We start from the raw sequence: 15313 nt of genomic DNA, 5'->3' as shown, positions 1-15313 counted from the left end.
AAAGAGGCAGCTGCTCATTTGACAGTAAGACTAAGCCATCCAAGTAGCAATCATTTGAAAATAGCATATGAATACTGAAGTTATCCTTTGAGCTATTACACTTTGAGTAACTGCTCAAAAACAGTACATAATGAAGATTTTTATATCAAACCAGTTGGGAGGTACTTGTGATATTTAAATGTGCCACTGGAATAGATTTTAATAGAAAATACTGTGAAGAAACTGATAATTTACTGTAAAAACAGCAGTAATACCTTCACTGAAAACAGGATGAACTAGCTGTCTGCATTCTCTCCTACTTTGTACATCTAACTTGCTGGTGGAAAAAAGGCACACAACCATGGGTTTACTACTGCTGCTCATCTTGCTTGTTCTGCAGTACCACCAACTTCATTATCTATTCTTTCAACTCCTACTCAGTAATTTAATCATTTCAAAGTAATTTGGTGCAATTACTGTTCAACAGAAATACTTCTGAAAGTGTTTTTGGGCTTCTTCAGAGACAAAAAATAATCTGTAGCAGTTCATTAAAAAAACTTTTAAAAGCCAAGTTGTTATTTATTGTTCAGAATATTTTTCACTCTCCTCAAATAAGGAACAGGAAAATAGTTGTGGAATTGAAGGGAAGGAACACATTTAACTATCAAATTAAACAGAAGATATTTAGACATAGAATGAAATACAAGTAAGCTTGAACAGGATTTTAATTACTCCTTCTCTGTTATCACCAACACAAGAAATATGAAATCTTTTCTTACATCTACAATGTTTGCTAAGATAAAAGTTTGCTAAAGCTCCTCAGTTAGCAAGCCTGTCATGATAAGAACTAAAATAGTAAAGAAAAATGCTATTACCTTTTTTTTTCCCCTGTGGAAAAAATAAGGAGAGCAAAGAAGGCCTAATAGAAGCTGATTTCAACTGACATCCTCCAGGATCAATATTCTGACAGATACCAGGTAAATTTTAAAAATTATTATTTTATTTTAACAAGGTGTTTGAATCCTTTTGTTTAAATGTTAAGGCAGCTTCTAAAATTACTTACCAGCTTTATATGCTAAAGAGTTAGAAGCTGGCACAGACTTCTTGTAACAAAGGTATACACTGGAACCCCACTGAAAGACAAAAGTTTCATCTCAGAAACAGAGAAGATGAAAACAAGCAAGAAAGATCAAGCATTTTAATATACTCCCTTTACAAATAAATCAGACATTTTAACGAAAAAACATTACAGAGTAAAATGACCAGCTGGCTGCTGAGTGCATATAAATGACAAAAATGAGAATTCACCCTTCTGTCATTTTTTAAATTTCATTTTTAGATTCCATTTTTAAGGATTTACATAAAATAACCACACCACACACCACCACACTACTGTCTGACCTATTCCAACAGAAGAACAGGCAAAAGTGAAGCAGATTAATTTCCACCTTCATGTCTCCTTGGTTATTTAAAACAAGACTCTTATGAGGACCTCAGTATGGGAAGTCAAGTTCTAATCATATCTCATAATTTGAAGCTTTTATTGTATTTCTATAAACTGGTTATGGACATAGTGTTTTTGTAGTTTGTCTAAATATACTCTGCCATTCAAAAAAACTCACTTATTCCACTGCAAGGAAACTAGATGCAAAACAGACTAAATAAAAGAGAACTAATTAGACCAAAGCATACTCAGAAACTCTAAGCAGCAATTATCATCCTTAAAATGCCTTAGTAACACAGGCATTATGAATAACTACGAAAAAGGTGTTTCTGATTCATCCCAAGTGTTAGCATCCCGAAAGGGTGTGGGAGATATAATTTAAAACAAAACAAAACAAAAAAAAAAACAAAGAAAAAAAAACCCCAAAACAAACCAAAACAAAAAACAACAACAAAAACCCCAAACAAACAAAAAACACCACCTAAAACTTCATTGCACTACTCATAAAATGTATCTAGACATGAATATGCAAACCGAAGTAGTGAGTAATCAGTATGAAATAGTAATTTCCAACATGAAAGGAAATCAAAGCAACCAAACCTACAAACCTGACATCTCACACATGGTATAAAGAATGAAGGAATTGTGATGCAGTGATAGAACCCAATTACAATAGTGCTAAGAAGAGTTCAACAAGCTTCTCCTTTAAATATATGCATTGGATTAAAAAAGAAAACAGACAGAAAAAGAAACTTAAGCCTACAGATACTCACCATACCACAATTTAAATTCTTATCCACTTTACAGAATGTGTGAGGAGGGGTTTCCCCTTTGCTGGTAACAATAACACAGATATCTGTCACTGCCAGTGAATTCTGAGGTCGCACAGGAGGGGCCCTTCGGTAGGTGATGAAGATACGTTGTGAAGAAGCCGAGCTGTTGTTAACGTTAGCACAACGACCGTATGGAGTAGCTTGAATCACCTCACAGCCCGAAATTATGCGTTCCTTCCCCTCATAGAGAACTCTGCACATGGGAAGGAAACACTATTATGTGCATTCAAATAGATAGAAAGTTACTTGAATGAATTTGGAGAAAATATCTGTCCTTCAGCAACCTAGGTCATCATTGCAACATTTTCATATGCATCTCTTATGCTGTCTTTCATCATGCAGCACTTGAGGTTGAAGAAACTGCTCATAAATATTTAAAATTATACTGAATTTGCTGTGGAAACAAATCAGTTACAGAAAAATAAAACCAAGCTACGGTGAAAAGGATTTAGTTACAGAACTAGTTGGAATGCTGCACTATCAATGAGAAATAAAACAAATTCCACTTTAAATTGCTTGCACACATGACAGCGAATAATTTAATCATTAAAAGGCCTGCTAAGTCTTTTAAAGCTTGTATTTTTCCTGTGTTTTTTTAAAATATTTTTTGGCTTTGGGGTTTTTTTGTTTGTTTATTTGGTTTTCTCTTAAATAAAGATTTTTGGAAAAGCACAACAGAGGACAGAAGTCTGCTTCCCAGATGACTTTTTACAGAAAAAAAGATCCAAACCCAGTAATAACTGACAGTCACAGTTTGAAAAATAGCGCTTAAGACAATGAGGTAGGAAGATAGATATTTTGTCCACAGTAAAGGAAGAAATAGTAAGTACAGTTGACTGTACTCCTAGAAATCCGAATATACCTTACATGGCTGTACAGCAACATTCGTGTGGTGCATGGCTTTTTTTCTTTTTGCAAGATCACTAACTTGGATCATCATATTCTTAGGAAAAAATGAAAGATCCTTTACAGCTTCACAGCAGCTAAATAATCTATAACATTTCTTTACCTAACATGAAGCTATTAGAAAGTCACGGTGAGAAAAAATGTGGAAGTTAAAACACACACCTGAACATTTTTAATGTACAGATGCTATTACAGGGCAAGCTTTATCTCCCATTCCACACCTAAATAAGCAATGGCTCCATTTGCTTGGTTCTCTGCAGTATGTACTTAGTGCTTGCCACCTTCAAATCACTTTTTATCATAACATGATTTAGGATAAAGGTAACACATTAAACCTTTGTACTTTGTGATCTCCAGCTTCTCACTCATAGTTCCTCACAACATTAAAATAAAAAATAACCAGACAACATATATTTACTGTCCCAAAATACCTTTGGTTAAATGTTTGACAGACTAGTATTAACTATGTATTTGAAAACTTCAAAAAGTCACATGTCTAAGATAAATAGTCTTTTTCCATATCCAACAATCCTCAGAGCTTTTAAAAAAATGATTAAACTTCCAAAATTACTTAAAGACTATTTCCATCATTAAATTGGAATACACAAATATTCCTGTTTAATTATGATTCAACAGAAAAAAATATGTATGTCATAGTCATAGTACTGATGACAGACATGAATTACAGTCACAGAATACTTTAAAAAAGTAAGGAAATCACATGAGTAGGGAGCATGCTGAAGCAGCTGCAGGGCTGCCAATTTATTTAACTAGTTCATGGAGGACAATAATATTCAACAATCGTTTCAGTTGTAAAGACTCTGACCATCAGACTTGGTACACTGAAAGCAATGGGTACTCTCAAGTGCAAAACCAGCCTAGTACCAGCATTTCCAAGTTGCAACATTAGTGTTAATAAACTACTTACTAGTTCAAGATATTTACAGAGAGAGTACATGTAAGTGAACTACTTCTAAACTAAGTAATGTTCTGGAAGAACATGTACTTTGTTCTTTTTATTGGGTTACCTCCTCCATAAAGTTGAGAAACCTCAAACAAAACAGAATCCAAACAACTACAAAGGCAGCAGCTCTCAAGACCACATCCATTATGCGTAAGGAGTTTATATGAACTCTTTACATCACTGTCTTACATTAATCAGAATATGAACAGAGCAGTCTCCAATAAAAGTTTCAGATCAGTTTTATTTCAGTTTCATGTATTTTAAATAAAATAAAAATTATAAATTTACTACAGAAACATTTGTCAGCAGTCAGCTTATGATAAGGAACACAGCATCAATCAGACTGTTACAGCAGTCCAATTTAATAAGTTTACAAGTATGCTAAGAAAAATACTTTAAGTGTTCAAGACTTTATCCGTGGGGTCACCTCTCACCAAAAGAAAAAAGAAAATGAAAGCAACATGCACCTCTACATGTGCACCAGAGAAGTATCATTAAACCCACACCATTTCCTAACCTCATGCATAGTTCTGAACTTACAGCATGATACTGTACCTGCAAGCAAACAGAAGAAAGCCACCATCCATGAATCACTCAAATTAAACAATGGTTTTAATGATTCAGAGAAAACATTCAGAAGTGATGCATGAAATACTGAACATGACACCCTGCCTATACGATGTCCTCCCTGACAGGGTAAGTTTACTTCTACTTGTTTCAACTTCCAAGTGTCTGTCTTTGATTAATTAGTACTGATCACGGTAGGACTTGTTTCCTTCCTTTTTATATTTATAGTTTGGTCTCAATCCTAAGTACACATTATTTTCTACATTATTCTATCAATGCCAATGGAGTTTCACTTCAAGCAAAATGTAAACCAGTTTCCTCTAGATGCTAGGTCCTTTGCAAGAAAGACCAAAAGAATCTTATCTTATTTTAAGACTGTTTGACACTGTACGTGGAAGTTTCCTCACACCCAGTTTTACTGATTTAAAAGTATACTTCAATGCATCAGGTAACAGAGTTTAGAAAGAACAAATACAACCTTGTGGCTGTTGAGCTAAAACCCTTAAACATAAAAAAAAATTTCTTCTGGAAAACCATTTCAAAACAGTCAAACTTTCGTGAATTGCATTCATCTAAGAATGCATTCCAGTTTGACTCTTCCTTCTCTAGGTCCAAACACAATTCTGTCTGCCACAGCTTTTAGGCAAAATACGCCGTTATAAATAACTCTTCTTTCTCTCGTTTTGCAAGTACTGAATAAAAGACCTTATATAAATATTGTAAGATCAGAAAGGTGGTGGATCAAGCAAAGGGAAAAGACTGATCCACTGATATATCTTTTACTTCTACTGCCATCACTAGTGTTATTTTTCTGAACAAACAAGTTTTATTACCCTACACTGTTCCAAACACCCAGCTGCAGCTATCACAGTGGAACATTAAGGAGCAATTGAAGATGCTGGCTGTTAAGAATATCTTCCAGTTTCTTTAAATTTCTTTAAATTTGAATTCATTCTCTTTTTTGAAATACATCTCTAATGACGAGGATCATTTGTTCAATTGACATGCCAGCAGACATTTTCAGAAATCAGGCATATAGAATCACAAGGGTCCTTAGCCCAGAAACCCTAAGCAAACAAAAGCCTCCAATATCACTTTAAAAAAAAAAAAGACAAAAATAGAATTTCTTTACTTGCATAATGGAAGTTACCTAACTTTTGCATTACTTGGCATTACAAGAACCTCCACTTCAGACAAGAAGTCAGATATTCTTTCTTTTCTATACTAACTATTATGCTATTATGAATTTCAAAACCACACGCACTTTTAAAAAAAAAAAAAAAAAAAAAAAAAAAAAAAAAAAAAAAAAAATCTGTCAGGTTTTTCTTCCAAGTAAGAAAGATGTGCTGGACCTCTAACAGATTCCTAACTGAAGTGTAAAACAAAGAGGTGAGATTTTATTTGAAAATCTCACTGCACCTAAACCAAAACAGATCTCTAATCTCAGTTCTTGTCTGTTTCTGGAACATCAGCAAAAAAACTGTGAGGAAAGCAACAGAATGACAGTAACTGAATTATTTCATAGACATACAAGCTTAAGATATTAAATTTTACAGCTACATGTAGGAAAAGGATCTTAGAGATCTTTTATCCTAGGAATGAACCTTTATTTTTCCAACTAATATTTTTTCCAACTAATTAATCTAATTAATTCTGGGAAATGTAACATCCAGAGGCATGGCATATGGACTAACTATATGCAAGTAAGTAATTGCAGCAGGAATTCACTCTAGCAACTTAGAGACACTTGTATTCAACAAGCAGTGGACAAATAGGAAAGGAATGAGGACGGACGGCACAGAGATACCAAACGCAAGGACAGTGGCAGACAAACAGTACAGCATATACCTATCTCCCTCTTCACCAAAGAGCATTTGTTTAACTACTTGCCCCAAAAATAACACTGAAAGAAATACACAGACACAAACATTCATCAAGAATCACTTGAATGCTCCGACTATGACATAACTCAGTTTTATACACACACTAACAACCCTGACATTAGAGTACACATTTCACTCTTTCAAGGGTTGTACTCCTCCTTACACTTCCTCAATATGTACAAGGATCACTCAGCATGTCAGACAGGCTCAAAGGTAATGTTTTATTTCACAGTGGTTCTTTAATAAAATAATAGAAAACAGCAGAAAATAGCCTTCAGACTGTACATGCATCTCTTGCCTGAACTCTACTTTTATCTGAACACAATGGAATTCACAGGGAAAAAAAAAAAAAATTTGCTCTAACCATCTCTTGCACTTTGTTGCAAAGCAGGAGGAACAGCAGGGGGATAATATGCATCATTGCTCAGAGAGAAAAGACTGCCACGATGTGTTACATGTAACACCCTAACTAGATCTGTCCACAGCAAAATACAGAATAAATACTATTTGCCAAATGTGATCGTCTTAGCCAACAACTTGCCTATTTCGTTCACAAAATCTCCCGAAGCATTCAAGCTCCTAAGGTCGTGGGAGACACAAAATAAACATATGCTACCCAAATTGCTTCCTTTCAGGCACATGCTGAAGACTGATTTTTCAGGAACTCCTTTGAGGAAACACTCCCTGTAGAAATTCTTCCTTCTGTAAGAACTTAATGAAGTTTAACAAATCAATAAAAATATAACTTCACATTTTAGTGTCTCTTCTTGCAGTGCCAGTCACACACATGGGAAGAGATTATGCTAAAAATCACAATTTCACTGAAGACTACTGGAACGTAGGTTAGATGATGAAAATGAACAGAAGTTAGAATGTACGCACTTAATTATACAACTTGAATTATAACATTTAAAAGTGAACTGTCTTGCCATGATGCTGCTTTCTTTACTCAGATTTCACTACCAGTCTCCTGCTGACTGGACACCGTTTGTCAGTAAGCACGCAAATTGTAAGTCAAAAAACAGAGTATGTAGGCTTCATGCCCAAGCATTTAAGCTTATAAATGAAAATAACTGAATGTATTATAGCATATATATAGATGCAGGATTTTTACTCCCCACTATTTGTTTAATAACTAAGCAGGAGAAAAATACACGTTCTTTATTTTGTCATAGTTGTAACAGCACCCCACAACCAGGCTCTATTTTCTTTCTCATTATATCCCCAGTAGTTCTACAATGTCCTTATACATTTTTAAGTTGTACCTTTTACCATAAGCATTAAAGCGAATTCCACAAAGCGGTAGTTTTTGACTTCTGAAGTCATAATTTTCAGATTAAGCATGCTAATATTTCTGGATTTGAACTACATATTTTCTATAAATTAATTTCGTGCTATTCTATCATCTTTCATAAACCTTCAGCAAAGAACTTGATTCTCATATTTTACCAGCTTCATCTCTCTCTCCCATCTTTTAAACTAAAACATTATCCTTAATTTTAAAAAGACAAGTTCCTTAGAGGACTGACACATTTTTTGACATGCTCTATAAAGAAATACACATTAACCAAGAAAGATTCAAACAGAGTTTGAGTTTTTAAGAAGTTTTCTCATATCTGCTTTCACCCTCATCTACGAAGAGTAAGATTTTATCTTTATTGAAGGAGGAACTGAACTGCAATAGAAATCTCACCCGATGTCAGTAAGAGGTGGTTTGTCCCGGCCTCTCCTGTAGCAAAGGAAAAGTTCAGGACTCTTTAGACTTCCATAGTTTAAGTTGGCTTGGAGGGCTGTAGGGGTAGCCTCAATACAGGTATATCCTTCTGGGACAGTTTCACCAGCTGATTTAATTATCACAGCAATGTCAGTAATTGGAGCCTTGGGACCAGTTGACTTTGTTTCATGTCGGCTGATTTCTTGGTCCAGGAGGGTTGCCGTGTCTGTATCAGTGAGCCCTGCCACTACGAAATAGTCAGCCACTCGTGGACCTTTGTCTTCTATCATGGTTATGTCAGTACTTCCTGGGGAAAAGAAGGACAGAGAAATCAAACACTCTGCTTTCAAACTCAAACCATTCTCTCAATAGCTATGAAAAAATCCTTTTGGAAAAGATTTTTGCAAATAGAAAAACTCTTATATACAAAATTCATGGAAATTCTATGGAAGCTGCAAAACAAACTCTGACTTTCACTCCACAAAAAAGATACTGACAGATATGGCGGGTAATCAGATTTCAGTCTTAGCACCACAGCAGTAATGCTTTAGTGCAAGGAAGTTTAAGTGAGATATAGGATAACCCAAAGCTCTTCACATAGCAGCTACACAGGAAATTGCTTCATGTTATCTATTAAACTGTCCAAGCTCTTGACAGGCTATATGTTGAAGAAGGTATCCCAATCTATAAGCAGCCATATTTTTCTGCCATTGCTCATGAGCAATTTGACCACAGAATCATATTGTCTTTGCTTTGGTTTTTTTGGACAGAGAAAGAACAGTTGCAAGTACAGGCTCACCACTTTATCTTCTGCATAATTCATCCATTTTGTTTTATAACACAGACCTCACAGTGCAGTCTTGGGACATTCAGATGGCAACTGAAGCATCTGGAAGTTATTTATAAAAATCACACATCCAAACCCACATTTCGTCAGCTGATCAGGCAGTACACATCACTGCTCAGCTGCACATTCCAGATCTGGAAAGAGCTGTTCTTCCAACACCACTGATGTTCACTAAGCATATGATGTTAAAGCAGTGAAAAAAGTTTCTATTAAGAACAAACCCAACTGACAGCCTATGCTCCAGTATCTCAACTACAATTTCAAGTACCCAAATCTCATTAAATCTTTTATTTTTAGAAGATGAGTAAGACATATTTAAACAGTAGCAGCAAAGCAATGAACCTGAATACTGTTATACCCCTTCAGGAAGCTAAGTACGATATTCTTCTAGATATCCTTGTTTCCATCACCAGATTTCTGGGAATCCCATATAAAAAGCCAATGAGTAATTGAAGTACAGTTCCCATCTCTGAAAACAAGACTGCCATGGCTGCCAAGGTCCCACCTACCAAGGAGTGACGGTTCATGGGTATTACCACCAAAACAATTAGTGCATCAATATTGCAAAGTTTCTTGTATTCAGAATGCCCAAGTCTGGTAACTGCAGAAACAGTGGCCTCTGCTGAAAGGTGGTTTGGTGAAGGCAGTACAATCTTGTTCCTTGCAACCTGATTTACGCTCCTGTTCTTATCCTGCTCTTTCTTACTGACATTATATTCAAAAGGTATTTCCGATTTTCACAGCACACAAGACTTTTAAGACTTTTGATTGTAAGTGTACTAAGTACTCATCTGTGGCAAAAGTCAGTTAGCCATCTTGCCTATTTGCTAAGTAATTTTAGCATAAGATTATGCAACTGGGATGCCAAACACTACATTCCAAGCTACTGCAGCATGAGATCAAAGTAGGGAGAGGAAGGGAAATAACTTCAAGTAAATTTGCTGTACCTCTATATTCTGACTACGGTTTTTATTGTCTTACACTGAAATAACAACTTTTCAAATCCCTTCAAACCTGAAAGGAGACGTACCAGCACCCTTTAAAATATTTTTCCATAACACTTTTCACACTGTCACTACAATGTTCTTTAAACACTATGGCTAACAGCTTTGTAGGGCAATCCATACAGAGACACAGAAGAGTTTGGCTCCCTTGCGAAGGTGAAAGCCATGGGACAGTTATTTATGTGACTGAATTTATGCCTGAAGCATGTGGATGCCATATCAACAGGAACAATAAAGTGTTTATTCAATTTACCAGGGCATAATTTCCTTGTTCTTCAAGTGCCTAAGTCTCCAGAAGAACGAGGAAATTACTCCAGAGACATAGCTACCTGTGATCACCTTTAGGTGATCTTGCCTCAGTTTACTTTTACTGTCATAAAAAGCATGAAATCAGCAATAAAGTGCCTTACAGCTAAGCAAGTCAGCAAGAAACATGGGGGGTGTGGCTCCAACTCCATCTCTATAAACTGGTCTTCAGTTAAAAGATACCTTCTCACACTGCCACTGCTCGTTTCCACCTTCGCTTCTGTCCGGAACTATACTCTGTGCAACCACATAATGAACTGGAACAAGAAATTGCTCTGGTTGAATGCTAACCTGGCGCAGACTTAGTGTTCAACCAGAGCAGTTCTCCAGTGATTGCCTGTGTCAGCACAAAAGCAGTAGCAGTATGACCCTTTCGGCAGCAGCACTGACTTACACTGGATTAATCATAAAACTGTGAAGTCTAAAATGTTTCAGTTTGTCTCTCAGATGCTTGGAATTGTTCACAGAATTATAAAACTAAAGAAAGAAATAAAGAAATAAATCAACCACTCTCTGCTCCTCTTAAAAGAAAGTCCTGAGCTAGAATATCTTGCAATCTGTAAAATATCATTTGAATTGAAATCCAATTACTGGAAAAAGCTGTTAAAAATAGCAAAATGGTTAGCATCCTATATTTTTTATTTTTTTTTTTAATTCCAAAACATTTGTTAAATGTTCCAGCCTTTTATTAACTGGGTCACATTCACACAACTTAGTATCATGTTCTCTAAATGCAACATTAAAATCATGGCCTACATTTACTTTTATCACAGCAAGAAAAAAAACAAACAGTAACAATAATAGCATACATCAAAAACCTCACAAGAGTTTATATTTTTAATCACAGCTCAAGTTTCTGGAATTGCACTAATGTTATCCTCAAATATGCTTTAAAGGGAGAACTGTTTTCCTGGGAAAACAGAGGGAGAAAAATTTAAAAGCACCTGAAAAAGTAAACACTAAGATTTGGAAAATTTGAATGCAAATTAAGAGAGTCCATTGCTAAATTTTCATCAGTGGGGATCAATAAAACTGTAGCAATTAGTTGCAAGGTGCATAGACTTGTATCTCTTTGTGTACATTACACTTTTCTCTTAGACATGGCTATGTTTTACCTCATAGAAAGTCTGCGTAATATGTGGCAGGCAAAAGTCAGAGTCACCAGACAATTCAGCTGAGATACTTGGCACAAAAGATTTGTATGTCAGCACAACATTTAGTGAGTTTTGCAAAATGTTCTGGGTCTCTCAAAACAGTTCCTTTTCCACAAGGATAAGTAAGGTTTCAAATGAGCACTACAAGTCAGCTCTTCAGGAATTTGCTCTCCAATTTCAGAAAGACTTTTAAGTCTTTCTGAACAGGATCACTCAAAAGAGACTTGAAACTAATAGTTCTTAATTAAGCCATAGTGATCTTCACTAATGCAACATTTTTAGTTTTAGAAACATAATTAGACAAAGAATTAGCAGATAGCCACCAATACAAATAGAAACAGCAGAATTCATCAAGTACAAGGATACTCTGCCGTCTGAACTGCAGGGAAAAAAACCCCATAGGATTTGTGGGGAACAAGATGAATCCACCACTATTTTCCATTATTTTTGTGATGACTCACACAAGAACAAGCTCCTCTTAATAGACAGGCGAAGAAACATTCTTATAAGAGCCCATCTATTCTAAGTTTTATCAAAACAACTTTTCCAGAGAAGAACCTCAAAAGCTACTGTCCTCTGTCCATTTTCTATGAGCACAGGTCTGTACATCACAATACTAAGAGAAAGTCTCAACATTTAGAAAATATTGAGATTTCTATTGTAACACACAATAGTGTGTTTCTTTGCAGGAAAATACTTAATTAAAAAAAAAAAAAAAAAAAAAGTCCAAAATTAAAAGCTGATATCTTTACGTTGGACAATGACAATGCATGATGTATTAAAAAAAAAAAAAAAGTCAGCATACAAGTTCCATGACAAATCTTGTTTCTGAAGTCTACAAAGATACTTAACTTTAAGCCAAATAAACTGAAAACAAAAACTGGGAATTCAATTTTAAGAACATGAGCAATACTGTTTGAGGAATTACAAACCCCAATGTCTATATAGACCCACACGGGCTATGAAAAAACTGTTTAAGGGAAGTTAGTTTTCCAATTCATTCACAGTCCACAACTGGAAAGTTTGCTGTGAGCAGTTTAGGAATAAAATCACTTCTTTAAATGAAGGAAGGGAAAAAAAAAGAAAAAAAAAAAAAAAAAAGAGAGAGAGAGAGAGAGAGAGAGAGAGAGAGAGAGAGAGAGAGAAAATAAATAGTATTCAGAATAAAAGAATAAAAGATGCACTTTTAACCTCTCCTGCTCGCAATGTTTTTTGAAAAGGAATTCCCATGGGCAGTAATTAGTTTTGTAGATGAAAAACAAAAACAGTCAGCACAAAGCACACTTTAAGACACTTAATACATCCAGCCTAAGATGAGACTTGTTTATCAAAAATATGCAGCAGTGAAGAAAATAACATCTTTTCAATACTAAATGCCAGAAACATGACAAACTGTTCTCTCCCACAGTTCACTTAAGGTTGGCTGCTTTAAGAACATAATGGTCTTTCTCACAATCAAAATGCAACTTTATAACTCTTCACAAAATTCTAGCAAAAATACAGTTAAGTTGTTATTATCTTTAAAAAGGTCAAAGACCTTTCTTAAGGAGAGGTTTCATAGGGAAATTGCCTTAGCGAAAAGGATTCCATTTTTATAAAAATAACTTTTATATTTTTTGAAAAAAAAAAGTTAGAAATTTCTTCAATTATTTACTAGTCTCTAAAGCTCCATTTAGATTCTAAAAAGGTGGTAATTGTCAAATTATTCTCTAAAATTAGGCTAGAAAGTCAGCATAAGTCTACAAAGAAATGGTACTGTTAAATGCAGTTTTTGACAACTGTCCTAAAGAAAAGGAAGCATAAGCTTTGCAAAACTGCATACAGAAGCAACCAAGGGAAAGGGTCTGTTACAAACACTAATGTGATAATTTGTATACAAATAATAACCCCTTCTACTAAGAAGAAGGCAGCATACTTGGAAAACAGTATGTATATACTCACTTCAGAGTTAGAACAAGACCTGGATTCAGAAATAGCTATTTTTAAGGCCTATGTGCAGGCAAATGCTTGAGCATTGCTTAATCCTTTCAGCTCCTGGAAAGAAGTTCACTCCTAACTGGCAAAATAACTCATATCTAGAGTGTGTGTGGATATCAAGGGGTATTTTTTCAGTTCACTCCTAACGGGAGTGCTAACATTACGCATTCTTATGAAAACCCAGCACAAGGCTCAGGAGGCCAGAGAGCATAGCTTTACTCAGAAAAATCAAATTGGTCTTAAAAGTCTTGAATTTCCACTTCAGAAGGCACTCTATTACCTGAAAAGGTAGTAATGTTATTAATGGCTAACACATGACATTGCAATTTATTAAACCTGCATCTTCTTTCACATACTGACATTACACACAAACTACAATGTGTGGAAACAACTACTTAGAAAGTACTTGCATGCCTATAACATGCATACACAGATGAGTGAAGAACACAGAAGGATGAGTTCTTTCCTTCATAATAGAAATATTTTTGTAACCAGAGTGCACAGGAAATGAGCTTTACTCCAGACAAATAACTTCAGCACTTTTTGTTCACTGGAGTTGAAACATGTATTTTGTAAACAGCTTCTACAGTTAGAATTTTAAGCAAAGTAGATGTTAAGATTAACTCAGGACTTCTGTACAAATCTTTAACTTAGCAAGTGAATTATACTTGGCTGTTGAAAGCAAAGAAGTTTAAAAAATGCACATGCACTCTGCTCTGACATTTACTTTTAAAAAGAACTGACCTAAAGATCACTGAAAACACTGAATTTACTATGCTAATTTAAGAGAGAAAGACATCACTGGATAGATAGAAGATAGTGCATTAGGAGGTCATCTGCAAGACTTGGAAAACTTATTGGCTACAATCTGAGTAAGAGAGAAGCCTTGTTTCTCAACCACTCCCCTAGGCAAAACTCCATAGACAACACAGTGACTACCACAGGCACCTCACTCTTCAATACAGAAATACAGCTCTGTGTACAAGTCTTTATAGGGGCAAGTTCTCTATTTTTTCCAATGAATTAATAAGAAGAGAAAAAGGGTATACAGATACTGAAAATACAGAAACTTTCCCCGGAGTGCTAAAGAAGGGAGATATCTCATTCTTTCTTCACACAGACCATTGTTTATCTTGCACTGAGATTAAATAGCACTATTTGGGAAGGAATGGGAAGAACAATGTTTTCCCTTTGTATAAAAGAATCTTCATTGATGCCAACTAAATCTTTATTTTATAACAAAACAACCAGTGCAGAATTTCTTTAATCAGTGAATTTGGAAGTGTGCCTTAAAACACAAAAAAGTATTACACAGTATGCACATACACCTCGGAATGGCACATTAAGTAACAAGCAAGAGCTAGTTCTTGAGATAAACAGCATCAGCTATCTGTTCAAGCTGAAAAGAGAAAAAAATTAAAACAAGATTTGTAGCTTCCTTTAAATAAATGTTTGAAGAAGTCAAATCACTGTCATACCCAGCAAAGATATAGAGCTGGCTGCACTAAGCCTTCAGTTTGTCACTCTTTCTTCTGCACACATTTAAAATACCAGAATCACAAAATCATTTGGATTGGGAGCAGAGCGACTTTATACATCATCTAGTTCCTCCCTGCCACAGGTAGGGACACCTTCCATTAGACTAGGCTGCTCACAGCCCCATCCAACGTGTCCCTGAACACTTCCAGGGATGTGGCACCCACAGTCTGGATACCCTGATTCTCTAGACAAGCTG

The 15313-nt window shown here is 35.4% G+C and overlaps 1 protein-coding gene across 4 annotated transcripts in view; it reads right to left on the bottom strand.

Annotated features, from left to right (window-relative positions):
* Nucleotides 1–15313, bottom strand: part of DENND4C (DENN domain containing 4C) — a 77416-nt gene that overhangs the window by 48643 nt on the left and 13460 nt on the right. For all 4 annotated transcript variants that reach the window (XM_040090066.2, XM_040090064.2, XM_040090067.2 and 1 more), the window contains 3 exons: nucleotides 8270–8597; nucleotides 2197–2449; nucleotides 1043–1112 (listed from right to left, as the gene is read on the bottom strand). In XM_040090066.2, the coding sequence (XP_039946000.1) occupies nucleotides 1043–1112; nucleotides 2197–2449; nucleotides 8270–8580 (634 nt within the window). In that variant the 5' untranslated portion in view covers nucleotides 8581–8597. The remainder of the gene's footprint in view (nucleotides 1–1042; nucleotides 1113–2196; nucleotides 2450–8269; nucleotides 8598–15313) is intronic.

This window comes from Hirundo rustica, chromosome Z (assembly GCF_015227805.2).
Source record: "Hirundo rustica isolate bHirRus1 chromosome Z, bHirRus1.pri.v3, whole genome shotgun sequence".
NCBI classification, from domain to species: domain Eukaryota; kingdom Metazoa; phylum Chordata; class Aves; order Passeriformes; family Hirundinidae; genus Hirundo; species Hirundo rustica.
This window is presented reverse-complemented; position numbering and strand designations above follow the sequence as displayed.